Source organism: Numenius arquata, chromosome 12 (genome assembly GCF_964106895.1).
Source record: "Numenius arquata chromosome 12, bNumArq3.hap1.1, whole genome shotgun sequence".
NCBI lineage: Eukaryota > Metazoa > Chordata > Aves > Charadriiformes > Scolopacidae > Numenius > Numenius arquata.
The window spans coordinates 3,310,760-3,330,418 of record NC_133587.1 but is presented as its reverse complement, the minus strand read 5'-3'; the positions used below and the strand labels follow the sequence as shown (position 1 = coordinate 3,330,418).

Below are 19,659 nucleotides of genomic sequence, written 5' to 3'. Positions count from 1 at the left end.
GGAGGGTACCTGCACAACATGCGTAGTGGGGCAGTTGGCTTCTATTCACAGGTTTTCTGGCTGGCATTTAAATTTTCTGCCCTTGTAACTCAAGTTTGCCCCTGGATACAAACACAGACACAGAGAAGTGTATCTGCAGGACTACCTGGCCAGCCTCCCTGTACTGGCAGCAGAGAACTCCTCTCTCCAGAGGGTAATTCAGAGCAGGATCTTGGATTAGCTGCTCTGAATGTGTTTTTCTCCCTTGACTCTACAGGGAGCTGAGGTGAAGGAGCTGCCATGCGAAGTTTCCCATGTTGGGAAGTGTAAATACCCCAAGCTCTGGTGCTCTTCTGGGAGCTGCTTCTTTCCTACAGGGACTGTGTAGGACCCTGGCACGTGCAATGTGAAGCAGTGGATGGATAGGTGCTAAAACTTCTAGTAATGGTTAGGTGGGGTGCGTATGTGTGTATCCAGTACCTATTTCTACCCTGTAGAGACACAGATTCTCTGCCTGATCCATTTTATAATCTGTCCTTCAAACTAAAACTTCCAATCCCTTGCACTGTTTTGTGGTGGAAAGGAGTTGATTCCACATCAAAGTGACTTGAGGGGGCTGCTGGGGCACCCAGCACTTAGCGCTCCTCTGTGAAGTGATGAGTTCATTCAGCCAGTTCCGAGTTTGGCTTTTACCATCCACAGGGAGGGTTTTGCCATGTCCCGTCAACTCAAAATCCCAAAGCTCTCCCAGGTACTCCAGCAAGTACCGCTCTTTTCTCAAGTGCGAGGAAAGTGTTGTCACTTTTAAATGAGCTCCCAGTTCCATTCCAAGCTCCTGCTTCACTGTAAATAGTGTAACCCATGCCCACAATGGCACGGTTTATGCTATTGAATGAGGAAAGATGAGAGGAGCAAAACAAAAAGCCTCTCTTGGGGTAGAGATGATAAGGAATTGCTTTGGAAGTGTTTGCAAGAAGCTGCAATCATCACGGTGAGGTCAGCTCGGCTGACAGTGAGTAAGGTCAGCAGAAAACGTAGACGCGTATGTGAAGAGCATGGAAGGAAATCAGACAGAAATGGTAAAGGAACTTAGATGTGTTAAAAGCTCGGAATAGAGGAAGATCTGTTGGGTTTTGAAACTCGCTTTGGGGTTATGAAGTTCATATTTCTCGGTTCTCTGTGCTGGGAAGAGCATACCCATAACACATGATTCAGCACAGGATGCGTAGTGCTGCCTTGTTTAACCTTTTCTTCTAGATTTGCAAGGTTAATCCCCCAAACCCACAATTTGAGAGTTCTTTTCTGGGCGCAGGAACCAGTAGCAAAGTGTTCTTGGGGCTGCAGCCTAGAAATTGTCTTTCTGCTTTAGAAGCTGCTCAGACCTGCTTCAGAAATGTGCAATGTGATGGTGAAATAGCTTTGGAGTGCTATTTGGTGAATAGTCGGAGTGCTGCAAGACTGTCTCAGAAATGCTTCCCACCACAGAAGCCTGTCTGTAAAATACTTTTTAATAAGGAATATAAAGCAAATCTATTTTGATCTGTGCTAGCATTTTTGAGGGTGGGGATCTCAGAAACTTTAGGTTTCCCATTGATTTAATACGGCCTCCATCGTATCAGACACTTGTAAATGGAGATCTCTTTGAAACGTTTCTCTTTAGGACAGTGAACTCTTGACGTTCAACATCTCCCGGCACCAATCATGGTGGAGTGAAAATGGTCCTGGCTGTGTAAGGAAGGAGGCTTCCATGTCTGGCATCAAAGGGCTGGATAGTCACTCCTACATCTCTGTGATAGGCTGTGCCCTGGAGTATCGGTACATCGAGGTCATGCACAGCTCCTTCCAGATCCTGATCGCGGTGAGTACATCGCTGAGATTGCCACGGGGTAAGGATTAGGGGGGTTGGAACTAGATGATTTTTACGGTCCCTTCCAACCTAAACCATTCTATGATTGTTGAGGGGATGCCATTTGTTTTTTTTCCAGACAGAGGTTGGCCCGTATTTTCCATCCCATTTTGTATCATCTGATTGCAAAAGCCTCTGTAAATGTTTTTTTTTTATTTGTTTGTTCTCTTTTATGAACAATATTGCTAAAGAGAATTGGAAATGGATGCCAGCAACCAAACACCTGAAGTACTGCATCACACACAAGCGTTACAATAACAAATCATTGTGTAGTCCTGTTGGGGGTGGAAATTCATGTTCTGACAAGGACAGACACCCTTCTGGAGAAGGATTTCTCGTATTCCATGTGACTTAGTGATGGGTGAGGGAGCACGTATCTGCACATTTGTTGTGAAGAAATAAAAGGGAGAAGATCCTTATCTCCAGAAAATGAAATAAAGTTTAAGGAAGCAGAAAACAACATGTTTTCTTTCTGCTGACACCAAAGATATGCACTAAATGTTTCCATCAACTCTTTCCTCATCAGAGTCTTCCACAGGCTTTTTAAAATACTCTGCAGTAATTCAACATCCTTAGTGTTCACGGTTAATTAATTGTTTCTCACTTGTCTGTGAAATTAACTGAAACAAAATGTCCTTTGTCCCCTTTACTTTGTTGGTACTCCCTCATTTTGTAGCTGCTTGAGTTAGTAGCCCTCATCCTCCCGATCTTTTTTGGCGTGTTACTCTGTGGTTAATGGCTTTAAGCACAAATGGATGTGGGCTGGTGAAACGTTCACGTTTCAGTTTTGGCTTAAGAAAGAAAGGTAACTTGCTGTGATCAAATGTTAAAGGATAACAAATAGAGAAACTCCAAGCTTCTGGAGTGCCAGGTACTTCTCTGCACGTTTTTGGTACAACTTTCCACTGTCTTGATCCTGCATTTCCTATTAGCTGGGATGCTCTGTGTGACCCAGTGAACTGCAGGGGGGGGTGAAGGGGGAAGGCTCTAAGTCCTTTCTTGCCATGTCACAAAAACGAGGCAGACAGAGAAGCTCCTGTTTCCTGAGTTGGATGGACTCCCCGGCGTGTGTGCTGGCTGTTAATATTTGGTTAGTTCTCCTTCAGGGAAAACGATCTGCATTAAAGCTGGCTGAGAGTTGCTGCGAGGCATGTGCATGAGTAAGGCAAACCAATGCATCCAGAAGAATAGAGCTCGTTGTCTTTTTATAAAGGGCCGTTAGCTGGAACTGGGATTGAGGCTGCTGAACTGGGGCTGTTCCTGACTTGGGTGAAACAATTGACAGACTTTTGAAGTCAGAACATCCCCGACTCTTAAAGTGCAGATGTATGTCACTGTCAGCATCCTTCCTAAATGCCTGAGCTGGCAGCTGTGCCCCAGGCTAGAGGTGTAGCCAACAAATGGTCCCAGGTTTGTTTTATGGCAGGTTACTCACTTAGGCACATGGCCCTGAGCTGAGAGGATACGATATGAGTCTGTGTCTCTGGGAGGGTTTTCTTCTTTGCTTGTTCCCAAAGGCACAGACAATATTCTCTGTGCATCTGCAAAACACCACCAAGGGCCAGATGGGGAGGCAGAGGAGGGAAATATAAGATAAAATAGGATTTAGGTAAATATTTTTTTTTTCTCTCCTTCTCCCTGAGATTTGAGTTGCAGTGGATTTCTGAATCGTAAACCCCGGAAATGAGGCTAAAATACTCATATGCAAGGAAGCCATACGGGCTGCACTATGCAAAGCGAATGAAATTTCTACTTGTCCTGTAATAAAGGTAGGGTATTGAAGCCCCAGGCCTGCAGCTCCTGCCAGCTCATATAATTCTGTTGTGTAGGGGCAGAAATAGAGCTTTTCCTCTCCGCTTTGCTGAGGTAAGGCAGAAAGCAAGCCTTCTCTCAGACCTTGCCTGAAAACAGTCAGCCAGTTCTCTCCCTTTTTAGTCTCTGAGGGTCAAACTCTTTGATCCCTGCCAGTATCTTTTTCTGTTCTCTTTATCTCATTTTAAGGCAGATTTTATTACAGGCTGTTGTCCTTCCCAGAGCGGCTGGCAGGTTCTGTGCTGCAGACGGGCAGGGACACCAGATCGATAGTACAAAAAACATCATGAGGAACTTGAAGGCTCAGGGGATGCAGCAAGGGACATGACCTAGTTCCCTCCTTGTCTGCCACATATTTGAGACCAGAATAGCCAGTTCCCTGTTAAGAAGGGCAAGGGACAGCCAAAAATGTGCTTTCTGTAGTTTTTTTGCTTTGCCTAATGGTTTTTGAGAAGTTTGAGGAGGGGAGTGTGTTTTGGGGTGTTTTCTTTTATTCCAGATACAGTAGCATAAAATACTATGCTAACGATGCAGTACCTTGCTGTGGACATCTTGGTTGTTTTCTGGAAATACCAGTTCCTTGAGACTATTGGGGAACTGTAGTGAGATATACTGTGTACTTGGAGTGAGGCTCACTAAATTCGATCTTGCATGCCAAAGGAGAGGGAAAGCAAACCTGAACCCATCTGGTGAGCACAGTGTTGGCTGTCATCTTGACTCCTGCTGTCTGTATTATCCTGCTCCTGGGCATGCATTTGAAGATACATAAGGTCTCAGTCTGTTGACGCTCAGAGCTTGTCTGTACCCCTTGAAGGCAAAAGCAACTCCTTTAATCTGGAACGCGATCAAACTTGGGGCATATCTGTCACCGTGCCTGATACAAGTAGCTGTAGGGCCCTGTATGAAAATCTTTCTTAATGCTTTAGCAGAGAACACATTGGAGGAAAAAGCTTACTGTAACAACATCTTAAAGTCTATATTGGTATAGAAATGTGACTGTAAAACTAATCCTACCAACTCAAATTAGGAAATGCAACAGCAACTTGTTTGTCAGGAAAAGAAATCTGCTTTGTTTTTATCTTAGCAAGGATTCATCTCGCATCTCCCCAACTTGCCAGCCAGCAGGGAGAGGAGCCATTTCTAGTTCTGAAATACCTGGCATAGCTCTGGGCTGTCCATATGGTAATTCTGGGAGTGGGGAGGGTTAGGCTTTTCCTGAGGCTCCACTGAATGGGATGGAAATTGGAAATGTCTTTCCAACCGAGAGGACTCATTGCCTGCCTGTCTGCTGTTTTCACTCAGACTGACAGGTTGGAAGGTTCCCAGGAAGGCGGCAATGCAAGCCTTGACAGCAGATGTTATGTGAGAAGCAACACGCAAGAGATGCTTTGCTGTTGGCAGAAGCTAGATTTTCAGTGGTCATAATTGCATCCAAAGAGTAAAGAAGGTCAAGGAATCAAAGGACTTTGTCTCTTTTTGCCAATCTGGTCACAATAGCCCTTTCACAAGCTGGCTTTTTACTTTCTTGTAGCAGAGATCTCTTCATTTCCCCCCTCTTGCACTGATGAGAGCATACACACTTCATTAGCTCTAATTAGAAGTGAAACCTAGAATACATCTGTCCTGAAGGAGGAGATTCTGCACATATTCTCTGTGGTAGAAAAACCAATGGCAAGTTTTTTCTACTAAAAGAAGAGTTGAAGAGCCCAGAATCTTCACTAGGAGAGATGTAAACTAAAGCTAAGATTTTACACAAGAAAAAGTGACACCTCCTATAATTTGCCTTCCCATCCTTCGTGTATTCTGCACACTCGCAGCCAGCTGGTCCCTTTCTGTAGAACTTGCTGTAATTCAGTCTTTCTGGCTCCAGCACTTTCCTTCAATACTGCTGTTTTATGAACACTTCTCAACTCACTATTAAAAAGTTAACTTCAGATGAGTGAGGGACAGAGGGATGTACAGACTTATGTTTTCCTCATTCCCTTTGGGCACACTTGTCTCTTCCTGTCTTTCCTGCTCTGCTGATTTACCTGCAGAATGCTTGGGACATCCCAGCTCTAGCCTCTTTTGTTTGGCTGCATGTGCATTCCCAGGCTGTCTGACAGGCTGACTGAACACACCTGCCTACAACATGTGTTCCTAATAAAAAGCCTAATCTGATACTTCTGCAGCCTGGAGGAAGCTGGTACTGAACATGCAGAACAAGTGGAGAAAACAGCAGCAGAGGCTAAAGCCCAAGAACATTCTTTGGGGAATTAGAGCAATAGCTTAGTGTCATTTTACATCACTGACATTTTCCCTCCTCTTCCACCTCCCCTACGTAATTTGCAAAGATCTAAGAATTATTGCTATTTCCCTGGGATAGTAGAGCTTAAAACCCTCTTTCATATTGAAATCACCAACCAAGATGGCACTTGGAGCAAGATCGAAATTACTTCCAAATTCTTGGCCTCTGTGAAGCTTTCTGATCTATTTTAATTGCTGTTACACTTGATAATGTTTAGGGGCTTGATACATCTTCATCAAGGGTGGAGTCAGAAGGGAAATGCTGGTGTCTCTTGGAGTCTGCTCATCCCATATTGTAGCAGACTCTCCCAGTGAAACTGGGCTGGACAATAGGAGTGGCATTTCTCCTCTGTAGCTATATTTCATTTATAATTCATGCAGAAGACACGAGGCATCCCAGGAGTTCATTTCATCCCTGAGGTGATATATTTAATTATAGTTTAGGTCAGCCAGTATGAAAATGCATATTTATGTTGCACGTCTCTTCCTTCCTTGCCGCTGAAACTCTCCTGTTCTAACCAGATCACAAGACTAGCAAAACTTCTTTCAATAAAAAGTGCCATTAAATAAACAAATTTTTATTGATGAAACTCATGTAAGAAGGAATAGATTATAAAGTCAATGAAAAGTAAATTTTGAATGCTAAGCAGGTAATTTTTGAAACAAAGCCAGGAGATAGAAGAAATAAAAAAGAAAACCCTCTGCTCCGATGGAATGGGATTAGATATTTAGAGAAGTTCCCTTAATTCACTACTGGTTGGTTGGCTGGTTTGTTTTTCTGAATGCAAAAGGTCACCTTAGTCATAAAACGAAAAACGTACAGGGTGAGAGGATTGATTGTTGAGGGTGATGAGGCATTAATTTCTGTGCAAAACAAACTTCCTAAGTCGATCTTACTGCTTGCTTGGTGCTCCTGAACCGTGAACAATTTTCAGAGGTTTAACAGGTTCCCTGTGACAGTAGAGCTGATAATCTTTCATGCACTCTGCCCATAAACTGGGCAGATAAGTCATTTTCATTGTTAATACTATCAGGAATTCCCTGACACAGATATCACATAAGGCTTGTGTGTACATGTTATGGAGTATAATAATAGTGAATGGATTCAGAGCTGTCACTCTGCATGGCTATTAACCTAAAGTTTCTACTCTGAGGCTTGATGGAAAGTCTGGGGAAAGAGAAAACCTTCCTAGAGTTCCGTTGGAATCAGGGCACACATTCAAGATGTATTTTTCCTGCTTTTGGATTTACGTACGTGAGTACGTAAATTGCATGATTTGACCTTACATCCTGTAAAATGTAAAAGTGTAGATCTTCAAGCTATAAAAATGCTAGAACGAGTACAAAGAATGTGTAACCACACTCCTAATTTGATCCTAGGGTGAGAGCAAAAGCACTTACGTTGGAGACCAGAGTGCACAGACGGGTGCTAGACATCTCACTGAATGCTGGGACGGCTTTAACCTGAAGCACTCTGTTTTTCCAAGAGCATTTATGAGTGTTGACGTCGTTAGCTACCCCAGTCCAGCTGATGAGCGCTAATTGCTAATTTCACAGCCAAGCCTGTTCCTGAGGCGGGGCAGCGGGAAGCAGCCTCGGGGCGGCGTCAGCACCACGGCCAGTTCCGGAGCCGCCGCCCTCCCGCCCGGCCCCCAAACTGCCCCCAAACTGCCCCAAACTTCAGAAAGAAAATGAAAATCCCTAGGTTTTATGTTAGCACAGAGCAAGCAATAGAAGGGAAGAAAATTCTCTGATTATTCTATGGGGTTTTGTTGTTTTTTTGTTTTGTTTTGCGTTTTTGTCTTGAAAAAGCAACTGTTCTACTCGGAGGCAATTCTAAAAGTCAGCAGGCAAAATTAGATTGGCCATTGCATGTGGCTTTGCCGTTACCATCATGCCCAGAAGCATTTATTTATTATTTTTTTTCCTGTGTGAAGTCTTCGGTAGATCCTAGAAACTTAGTATGAAGCAGCCCCGGTTTCAAAAGTGCACAGCAGGGGAATGAGTGAGTCCACGGAGCTTCCTCTCCTGCACTGTGGTACTGGGATACACTTCCCTAAGGCTCACCCAAGAGGAAAGGAGAGAGCTGGCTTGTCTTTCAGACAATTATAGAAAGTTGTAAAGGAAATACAAGGTTTAGTGATGCTAAAGAAAACCATTCCATTTCCTTCCAACGAGGTGTGTTTTGTCAGGGAGAGCAGGAGAAATCACGAACGCCTTATAACTCCCCACTAGAAATCTCATTATCTTGCCTTTCGTTTTCTGGTGTGATGTATTTTTCTGTCATGTTAAAAATGAATGGACTCTACTTTTCAAGCCCTCCCATGCATCATTCTGTCTTCCCTGAGAGTGAGTCACTGTATGTTACATTCTAACTCTTGTTCAGAAGAATTGAGTTCGCAGTGGAAAACAATTATGTCTCACAATAACTTTACTAATACGGTTACTGTCGACCGAGATCTCGCTAAGTGGGGTGTTATGTAAAGATGTAAAACGAAGGATGGAAAGGAGATTTGATTAACGGGAAGAAGGCAAAGCGAAATAAAACCCCGCTGGATCAAGAATGCTTGACTCCCGTAGTACCAGAAGTTTGTTACTCTGTTCAGGCTGAGTAACAACTTGCTGAATGAGGCAGTTCTGATGCTTTAGAGCTTCTACAAACCCCCAAGGACAGACCCACCAGGCTACTTGAGATTGCTTTTTTTTAATGCTCACTCTAGTTTTCTGCTCTAAAGACTGCTCTGAGCAACGGGTTGACATGAGGGCCACACCGCGCCAGGACGGCTGTTATTTGAGAGGCACCCTGTTGTTTTACTGCACCTTCCCTGCTTCTATCTGGTTCCCAGGAGGCGGGAATTTACTGCTAACCTGTGCAATTTGTGAATTAAGAGCACTGCTATCGCCTTGTCTGTTTCTCTCTGTGCTCTGGCCCATTTACTTTGCAGGCCCAACGCTTGATGTGTCCATGCCAAAGTGTTTATTCTCCAAAGCTATCAAGAACCTTAGAAATTGTAGAGCTAGTGTAAGACTGGGATTTCTTTCCAATTGATTTTTGATCTCCAGCCCTAAATTACTAAAGATTTCAGTGTCTCTGAACATTGCTGCCAGTACATCACCATTTCTATGGTTAACCCCTGTATTCAGCACTGGTGAGGCCCCACCTCGAGTGCTGTGTCCAGTTTTGGGCCCCTTACCACAAAAAAGACATTGAGGGGCTGGAGCGGGTCCAGAGAAGGGCAATGGAGCTGGTGAGGGATCTGGAGAATACGTCTAAAGAGGAGCGGCTGAGGGAGCTGGGGGTGTTCAGCCTGGAGAAAAGGAGGCTGGGGGGAGACCTTCTCACTCTCTCCAACTCCCTGAAAGGAGGGTGTAGCCAGGGGGGGTCGGTCTCTTCTCTCAAGTCACAGGTGATGGGACAAGAGGAAACGGCCTCAAGTTGCACCAGGGGAGGTTCAGATTGGATATTAGGAAACATTTTTATACTGAAAGGGTTATTAATCATTGGGATGGGCTGCCCAGGGAAGTGGTTGAGGCACCATCCCTGGAAGTATTTAAAAGCCGGGTTGACATAGTGCTTAGTGACATGGTTTAGTGATGTTTTTTTTATCAGAGTTAGGTTGATGGTTCGACTAGATGATCTTAAGGGTCCCTTCCAACCTAGACAATTCTATGATTCTAACTAAGTTTGCATCTCATCTGCATAAAAACTACTCACATCTTGTTGGTAGCTCCTGCACCAAAGCCATTTCTCTTCCCTCGCATACCCCTTATGACAGGAATACAGCACTGATAAGTTCTTTTCCCTGGACCTCTGTTAATAAAACCTACCCCTGTTGTATCTACCCCTGTTCTACTCTGTCCGTGTGGCCGGTCTGTACGTAGTTGTCTGTCTAAAATGTTACATAAGGCACTCTCCTGCCCCCTCATCACTTCTTATGGAGAGTAAACTTCGCACGGTAATTGTAATACCAGCAAAGCGAGCCCATGTTCTTGCCAATCATTCTAGCAACAGCAGGCTGCTGCTCTGAAGGTCAGGATGGGTCTCACAAGTTTTTGGTTTGGACCTTTGAGTGTGCTCCCAGCAGTGTCTTCCCTTAAGCCTAGACCTGCACCCCCATCTTACAGAATACATGACTTGGCTCCACCATTAGAGCAATGCTGTCAAGTTGACAGTAAATGTTGGCTGTTGAAGTCATGCCAAGTGGGTTTTGACCAGTCTCGCAAGATTGATGCTAAAATGATTTATTCTCTCTATTTTCCAGCTGGTGGGCTTTGTCTACGCCTGTTACGTTGTTAGTGTTTTCACAGAAGAAGAAGACAGCTGTAAGTATTTATCGACAGATCCCTTGGCAAAGGTTTTTTAATGTTATTCCTCTCTCAGATGTTCGTCTATCAGGACTGAGTTGCCATCAGACTCCTTTCCATCTCTCCATCTATATGATAAGGTACTACCTACCTTTCAAGGATCAGCTGGTTTTTTCTGTGAGGTGTTTTTCCGCATGTCACCACGCGTTAGGTGCTATAATTCTGCGACTCTTTCAGCCCAAAAAAGCTTGGGTATTGGCCACTCTCGAGCTGGGTTTTAGAGAAACTGGGCAGCTTCTTCTGTTCTCAAGCTTATATAGCTTAATGCCACTGAAATAATACCACTGTAATTAGGAGTACCTACAACAGAGAATACAGCCCACTACTCAAGCAGGCCACCTGCTGAGTATCATATGCCACAAGCCGGGGATGAAGCAGAGCATGAGATTTCTTGCCAAGAACCAACCTGACCACTTAATTTAACAGCAGAGGAAGTACTGTATCTGAATTACAAGAAGGAGGAAGGAGCCAACTCTCTCATGTTCGATATACAAATACCTTACGTGTCATGATGTGTCGGAGAAGAGCAAAGTCTCAGAGAAATCACAGGGGTGGGTGGGTCTGTGGGATCTATCCAGGTATCTATAGCCTGGCCCTGGATTACGTTGCCCTCCTAAAACTCCCTTTGAGAGCAGTAATTTTGCAAACAAAAGAACAGACACATAGGGTTCAAATAAATATGAAATCTTTGGCAGTGTTGCCTTTCTGTGTTGGAATTCTCAGCATGTTTGAATCCATAAAGTCTTACTGAAATCAATGGGTCTAGGCCATTTACTCCAGATAAGGATCCAATCCAAAGGCTTTATATCCAAGTATCACTTCTTTTAAGACATTAATTAGATTGGTGGAAGTAGTTTTGTTGTTTTAAAGAGCAGCTGGCATGGATTTTAGCTGAAAAAACAACAGCTTTGAACTGAATATTTGAAAGTATGTGAAGAATGTTGATTTCATAGGAGTGAGATGAGATGCATTTGCTTATCAGACTTGTCCTGATGTTTTTCTGTTTCTTCCTGTGTGGCTGAAGTGATTCTACTGACTTAATTGATCATTTGTCTAGAGCTTGGCAGTGCACTTAGCGGAAGTGCTACATTATAAGTAATATTTTAAAAATTACCATATAGCTCTTCTATTAGCTAAATAGCTTGAGTTCTAAGCCCCTTTTGAATATTGTAAAGTAATACCCCAACAGAACTCATTTTTGTAGGAGGGATCTGTTGGGAGAGGCAACCACATGGAAGGAAGCATTACCAAGAAACAGAGCCGTCAATTTCAGGATATGTTTGTGTTTTTTTTTTTTCCACTAACAAATTCCTTTTCCCTCCCAGTTTCCCAGCTTGGAGTTAAAATGCCAGCTTGAATAATTAACAATGACAAACCATCAATATTTCACACTCACAGTGGTAGATCCTTCCAGTGACCTGAACAAATTTGAGCTGCGTTTTAATTTTCCCTTCCATTTGTGGTTTCCTTTAAATGTTGCTTTGATATGCAGCATGAAGTAATTATAAGTGCTGAGGCACATTAATCAGGAGGCTCACGCTAACGTGATTTTCATGAGAAAACACAGCAGTAGGGATCTACTAAAGCTGAAATGTGGGCAAGAATATTTCAGATGTGCTAATGCGCTAATATATTGCAACAGTGAACCTCAGTTAAGATTTTTTAAGTGATTTGGGTTTTGAGTGCTTCCATGGTTGGGTGCTCAGATGATATCTTGTTTGTTCAAGGTATTAAACAGTTACTGAAAATTGCAATTCTTTAAGGTTTCCTAATTTAGACATTCCACAACCGAGGTAATACAGTCAGCGTCTGCTTTTTAAAACTGCAGAACTGTCTTGATTTTAAAATACTCAAACATTGTCAAAAGTGGCTGAGAAAAGGTCAAGTCTCACTGGAACTACTGGGAATTATCTCCCCAGTTAACTTCGAACCTATATAGATTTTGCCCATTTACTGACAGTTTTTCCAAAATGACAGTAGCAGCATGAAGCTATCCATCAAAATGGAATTTGTGAGAATATATTGTCTTTGGGTTTCAAAACATATTTTGAGATGAGTTATTTTTTCACTTCCAATATATTTAGTAAATATTTTTTCTATTTTTCACTAAAACATACCAAAACTCTTTAGCTAAAATTTAAAATAATAGTGCCACCTTCAGGAAAGAAAAATGAACAGGCACTTATATAGTTATTAAGACTTTCCCGTTATTTTTAAAATGGCATTGGAACCAGATAGCTTCCACGCTTCCAAACAAAATGCACGAACTTGGCACCAAAAAGTGGTCTAAGCTGGATCTATTTTACAAGGTTTTGCAAGGCCTGCTGGGTTAGTCACAAATCTCACCGCATCATACCCCGGCTGACCTGGCTACGCTGGCCAGTTCGGCAATATAGACTTGGCCTCATTTCAGGGGAACTGAGAGAGACTTGGAAAATTCTTCTCTGGTTACTAAGGGAATTGTCGCTTCAAACTTGCCTTGTTCAGTTACATTGCCCTTGTGTGAACACTGGAGAAGGGAAGCATTGTTCCTGTTTGTATACAATTGAAAGAAATTGAGTTGGCAGAGGGGACGTGAAAAATATCAGAGCTGAAGATAATGAGGTATTTGCAATTTTCCAAAGCTGCTGTTGTCTGTCTTGCAGGAAAGACAAGTGGGGCAAGAAAATTCCCACTTCGCTATATAGTCTTCACGGGGATTGCCGTGCTGCCAGCTTCTCCGCTGGCATTCGCTCTCGAGCCATTCCCCGGCTTCCTTCTTTCAGCGCGTGGCTGAATGGCTGAGGCTCTGTCAGCTCCGTTCTCGTGTGAAGTCACAGCGTGGTGACAATACCCAAGGAGGCGGAGGCAGGCCCTCTTGTTTTTCGGGAGTCTTTTGTTAGCTCTCTGCTTAAAGCCTTGTGCCCGCTGAATCTCCTCCTTGGCACGCTTGCCCGTCCCAGGAGGTCCTGGAAAAGAGGTCTGTACAGGCAGAGATTTCCACCAGGCAATCCATACCTGAAAAAAATCACTTTTCTGTTCTCTCACTAACTTTTGTGTTATGTCATGACATGCACCGATTTTTTTCTTTCATTTCCTTTCAACTTTTTGGCCATGTTTGTTTATTTATTTGAGTTTTAATTTTTTTTCAGTTGATTTCATTGGTGGATTTGATCCATTTCCTCTCTACCATGTCAATGAAAAACCCACCAACCTTTTGTTCAAGCAGACATACCTGTAAGTATCATCTCCTGTGCTAAGGGGCTATGGATGCCTCTTAGTTTGATGGCTCAAGAGTGCCATAGGTTTGGGTTTTTACCTGCTCACAGATTGATTTCTCCAGCACACTTTTCGGGCATGGAAGGAATGAACAAGTGGACACCAAAAGGGGTGAAACTGCCTCTGCTCAGCCCTAGATTGCCAAGGTGAAACTGGGGTTGCCGTACTTGGCTTATGGCAATGCTGTTTGATAGGAAGCAGTGGGGCCAGCTATAGGATGCTATTGTAAATAAACTACTGGATGCCTTGTCCTTGAAGAAAGCAGAGAGAGGCTTTTTAGCAGTGAATGGTGCCCAAGCAAGTAAAGGTAGGAGTTGGGAGGAAGAGTCAGCCTCAGCGGATGCTGAGAGTAAGCCATGTATAATCCTCAGTCACAAGCTTATATTGTAGTCTGTCAGGCAGAGCCTCAATGGAAGATCTTTACTGGGGTAAAATCTATGCAACATCTAGTTATTTAAGCCCTATTTTAGCTCTGTGGTCAGACAGTCACAACTGAACTCTGCAATTTCCCATCCATGCAGTTTTCATCACTGGCCACATCTTTGTCATCCTCCAACCATCTTCTCATGGTGGCACCACAAAATTTGACTCTGTGTTGGGTACAGGGTCTCCCTGTATCTGCTTTGACTTCTAGGGAACCGGTAGCATACAAAGCTAACACATCAGTGAATAAAATTAAACCCAGCATTAGATGGTTTGTATGCAGGATGGCACAGGTTTGCTCTTAAGGTTTCTTTTTTTTAATTCTGTTGCCTACAAGAACAGAGGCTTCTGTGTGGAACATCCCAAGAGTTCAGCTGAGAGCAGGGAGCAGAAAGGAGTGTTGCTCCCAGCAGCTCCTCTCATACCACTAATAGAGATCAACACCCTCCACTGTTGAATTCCAGCTTCTACCCTTAAGATCAACCCTCCCCACTGCTGAAGGCGCAAGATCACACTTTCACACAGTCCGCTTAAAACTGGTTCTCTAATGAGATTCTCAAATATAATGGCCAGTATTATCTGTTTAAAAAAGCAATAAGATCTGAATTCTTGATACGCTTTAAATCGAGCTGGAAGAAGGCAGTTCAATGTGCAGAAATGTTTTAAAGCAGCTACTAAAGGAAGTTGTTTTTTGAGAATGATGTTACCAGAGAGTCCTGCCAAGAAGAAGGATGTGAGGATGGGGGAGAAAAGTGGGGATGAGGGAAGAAAAGCTGCCCCCAAATAGATTTGTAGATGTACCCCTCTAATGCGGCGTGGTTATTACTGCCCACTTTGTCACCGCAGCACAAGACCAGGAGAACAAGTAATTTTTGCAAAGCAGTTAAATTCCCTGTAACTTTGGGGGTTCTATAACATTATTAGAAGGGATGGTACAGGAGATTAAATATTGATTTCCCTCTCATTTTGTCACAGGGGAATGGAATTTTCCACAGCCTGCAGAAGCTGTGGAGCTTTAAGCAGCTCCCTGATTTACTGGCCTGGTAGAGCAGTGTGCTGAAGAAACATCACACTTTTACAGTATGGAGGGAGCTGCTTTTTTCTTAAAATGACAAATTCTGTTTGTGAAAGAAGCTAGTACTTACAAATGGAGTTTTCTACGTGGGGAGGTTGTAATATTAACAGAAGCTAGCAACGTAAAACTTCCTTAGAAGGGTCTTGGCAAGATAGTGAGCTGCTAACGAAGTACACAAATAATTGTGGTGTTCTTCAGTCCCATTCTTCAGACTGTCACTTATCTAGTGATAGCTTCTGCCAGCACAATATAATATTTCTTTCTGGATAATGGGAGGTGAAAACAGCTGCTGAGCAGTAGATAAGATGACCCTCTATAAATTTCACAGCAGCCACCAAATAGCAATTTTCGTTTATTTATTTCAGCCCAGCTATTGCCTCTCACGCACACGTAGGAATGGGAGTAAGAGGAGGAACAGATACCCGATTCTCAGCTAATGATGCCATGGAGTTCTGCAGTCTGGGGCACTGAGCACCAGATGCCCTTGTCCTGCTGTGAAAATCACTTTATGATGACCAAAGGCATTTTCTTTTTTTATATACTGTTCAAGAAGATGCAAAACAACAAATACATCCAACTTCAAGTTTAAATTAATAGAACAGCTAGGGGTCAGGAGCATGGACTTTCTGGTTTTAACTCATTTTTATTGAAGGAAATGCTGAATGAAACCAAAGCTATTCTACAACTACTGACTTGGAGCTAACTGCGCCCATGAACTTACATTTTCGGGTGGCATCACCCCAATGTCAGTAGCCAGCTGCTCTCCTGACAATGCCCTCACCCTGTTGCCACAACTCTTAACAGGATTGCTTTCCTTCATTCCCTAATGGAATTATCCTGTTCACTTTTGTCTATCCTTTTCTGATGAGATCACACTCTTCCCTCTCCTTCCAATGTGCTCTTTCCCTTATCCTGGCTTGCATTTTTCCCTAGTTTCTCTTCTTCATCTCTCCAAATTTAGAATTTTCAAGGAGGAAAGGCCCCACAGAACAATGACATTGACCTGGACTAATGAGCACAACTTAAGTCTAAGACCGACCCCCATAACCTCTGTATCAAGCACGCAGCCTATGACTTAGATAACTTTTAAATATGCTCTCACATTTCAAAAACATTAAAGGGAGACTGCTGTGTTCCTTGGCAGCCTACTTCAGTGGTTATCATCTGCTAAATTCAGTATTCAAAATGTACACCCCATTTCTGGCCTTCAGCTTCCATTCACTGCACTGAAAAAAGTTATTAAAAATGTTTACCTCTTACTAGTAGGAAGAAAAAACATCTCCCCAAGCTATTACTGATAACAGGTACTTCCATACCATCATGCAGTTATCTCCCAGCTTTATCATGGTAATCTACTGACCTCCTTGACATCAGTTACAAGCCTCCAGTTAGTGGGAAACCTCACAAATCATCAAATCAGGTGTTACTTTTCTTTTTGAAAAAAGCCAACAACAAAAAAAGTCAACGAGCAGTTTTGCATTGTTGCTTACAAAGGCATGATTTAAGTGTGCTTCATCTTAATTAGCACCTCCACTCACACAGCAACAACAATGTTCTATAAATACAGTTATTTCTATTTCAGGTTCCACAACTACTTCTGTTCTACATTTCATTGACTCAAGGGGGTTTTCAGTTGTGATAGTTCCTATTTCAAGTCACAAGCTTAAGTAAAAGAGACTCAAATTATCCTGAAAAAAATTGTTCTGGAAGTTTTACTGTGGAGTAGAATTACCCTTAGTCTCACTGCTGCTTACCAGTCAAGGCACTGCTCTGATTATTTAACAATGAATCTTGATAGAAGATACGTTAAAGTCTTCAGTGCATGAGTTTCTGGGTCAGAGTACTTAGCCCAAGGATAATAAGTCACTTATTGAAAACCAAAGTTACTCTCCTGAGGCCAAAAGAGAACTTCTCCAATGAGTTTTCAGGAAGGAAAGGCTGAGCTCTTACTCCTCCATAGCTAAAGCTCAGATTCAAGCTGTGCTTTGCTTGCCCCACTGTCTCCTCTGGGGCTGCACAGGACAGGATATCAGCTCAGGGCTGCTTTTTTTCCTGTTCACCCATAGTACCGGAATTCTCATCATTTGAGGCAAAGAAACCTTCTTGCACTGATACCTGTGGAAGGGTTAACCAAGACAGCTTTGTAGTTTCTGCCTAAAGCTGTTATCCCCAGGCACCCTGCAACACCTGCCAAGGCAGGAGGAGGCCCTGATCGTCATGATCATTTCTCAGCGCTTCCTGCCTGCTGCATCCCTTCGCTCTTTTGACATCATTCTCTGAATTTGTTTCAGAAAGAAGCACTGTCCAATCTCAATTATAAAGCAGAACAGTCTCAAAGCATAATTTTGTACATGATTCAGTGCTAAATCAAGAACCCGCCAGGTGACAGGGGGTAGCCTCTAGTTATTTAAGAGGCAGAGAGATAGGCAATAGATCTCCCTGCCTTTTAAGACTGTATTTATAAGGCCAAGCAGTGAATTGTACAGTTGTGAGGCTTCTGTTCACTCACTGTGATCTGGCACCCCAAATACTACATTACATTTATGGCTTAAAAGCTTTGATTTTGAGTTGTGTAGGCAGATTTCACTGACTGCTTGCCTCAAACCTACCATGGAAAGGACCATAGCGTAACAGAGGGTGTGACTTTTATCAGATGTAGACTTCAGTATTGACTGGGTAGCAACAGGAGGTATTGGTTAATTGAATGAGCTAAGGCTCCAGTTGGTGATTGCCCACATTAACACTCTCTAATCAATTATTTTGTGGTGCAGTCTGTCAGTAGCCATAGGCATGAAGCAGCTGTGAGCATGCAGCATTAGAGGACTAGACCCAGTACAAGTCACCCACTTGTAGGTTGACCACTTATAGGTTGAAAGTAGGTTCTTCAAGATCAACTGACAGGTACAAGTACACAAAAAACACTCCTCAATTAAAAAAAAAAAAAAAAAAATCAAAATCCAGACTGAAACACTGGGGGAGAGAGAGGGAAACTCCTTTAGGATTGTTTTCCCCCCACCCCCTCCAAACTTTGATGACCAGAATATTTTACAAAGGAAACTTTTACTTAAACAGGGAAAAAAAAAATCCCATTTCATTTTAAGGAGAGAAAAAAAAGTCCACAAAACACACACACAAAAAAATGCTTTTGCTTTTCTTTCTAGGTAGACTTTTTCCCAAACAAACAATTTGCTGAATATCAACATGAATTTGCAAACTGTTTTGATCAACCTGAAGCTGCATGTTTAAGAGGTGATGTCTCAGCTGAAAACATTCACTCATCTTTAGTGCTGGCTACAAAAGTAGATCCGCTTATACTGCTGCATCTACACAACAAGCACGTCACTGCAATTTCAAGGAGCTACTTCATTCTAGAGATGACCCCTAGCTTTTAAAATTCCTAACCAAATTTTATGCAGCTCCAAATGCTGAGGATACATAGATCTAACACTTTGCCTTGGCCTAACTGCAGTATGTTCAGGTCTGCTATATGCATACCGTTCTTTCCAGACTTGAAGACTACCTAACCACGTTACTTCTGAGCTCATCAGTCCTATTCCTCACCTGTAGTCAATCATATTTAAAGCCTAGAACAGGGGAAACAAAGTGTCTTCATTATTTCCATGCCATTTCTGTTATCTTAAGTATTTGTTCCACACTGATGCCCTGCCTTCCCCTTTTCCCCACCCCCTACAGGCCTGCGTAAGTAAAGAGGAGCCAGAGGATGGATGAACCTTGCACTCCACCATCAAAGGTGCTGCAGGAGACAATCCCCTGTGGCCTGGATCTTTGGCAAAGGAAATGCAGGATGGTGAACTCCATTCCATTTTTTGTTCCTTGTCTTCTTTTCAAACGCAATGAATGTACATTGAAGAATGGCCACGCGGTTGGTTTTTAATTCTCCAAGTGCCCTGACAAACCATTCCTACCATAGCCTGGTGGCACGAGCCACTACACGGCACAGCCCTGAAGACCTCAGGCAGAACATGTTCACCGAGAGCCGCTCTCAAGAGCTACAGCTGAAGTCGGAGCTGCTTCCTTGCGCCATGGATCCATAAAGGAGGAAGCACTGCATAACACCCTGGGACATTTCATATGTTCTGTAGTTAGTTTCTTCCCCTTCTCCTTTCCCTCGTTCTGAAAACGGCCTAAATCCCCTAACACAACTTCATCTCCTCCCCGCCTGTATAGAACTAGGTGGGGGCTATTTACATTTGAGTTATTTAGGCTTTTTCTTTTTTTTTTTTTCTTGTTTTAAGTTATAGATGAGAGCTCTTCCCTTCTTCCCCCTGGCCCATCCAGGACTCCCTTCCTCATTCTCTAGACATGGGCAGCACCTTAGCAGTAGGCATTTGTCCTGGATTTCAGTGTTCTGTGACCTAACTCCTATAATGCTGAACAGCTAAAAAACTAGTACAAGCACCAAATCTTTACTCAGCATGGAGCTTAGCCCCATTTCAACACGCCAAGCCGTTCTCAGAGCAGCTGTAGCTTACTCTGGGTTTGCCCATCTCCATTGAATTAATACTGGTGTAGCCGTATACACAGCTGAAGCCTG

At 43.1% G+C, this 19,659-nt stretch overlaps 1 protein-coding gene across 1 annotated transcript in view; it reads left to right on the top strand.

Annotated features, from left to right (window-relative positions):
* The window catches only part of NKAIN4 (sodium/potassium transporting ATPase interacting 4), a 47,575-nt gene extending 34,007 nt beyond the window's left edge, over window positions 1–13,568 (top strand). Inside the window, exons 4-6 of the mRNA XM_074157048.1 lie at window positions 1,640–1,837; window positions 10,246–10,306; window positions 13,480–13,568. Coding sequence (XP_074013149.1) covers window positions 1,640–1,837; window positions 10,246–10,306; window positions 13,480–13,568 — 348 coding nt within the window. The remainder of the gene's footprint in view (window positions 1–1,639; window positions 1,838–10,245; window positions 10,307–13,479) is intronic.
* The last annotated feature ends 6,091 nt before the right edge of the window (window positions 13,569–19,659 follow it).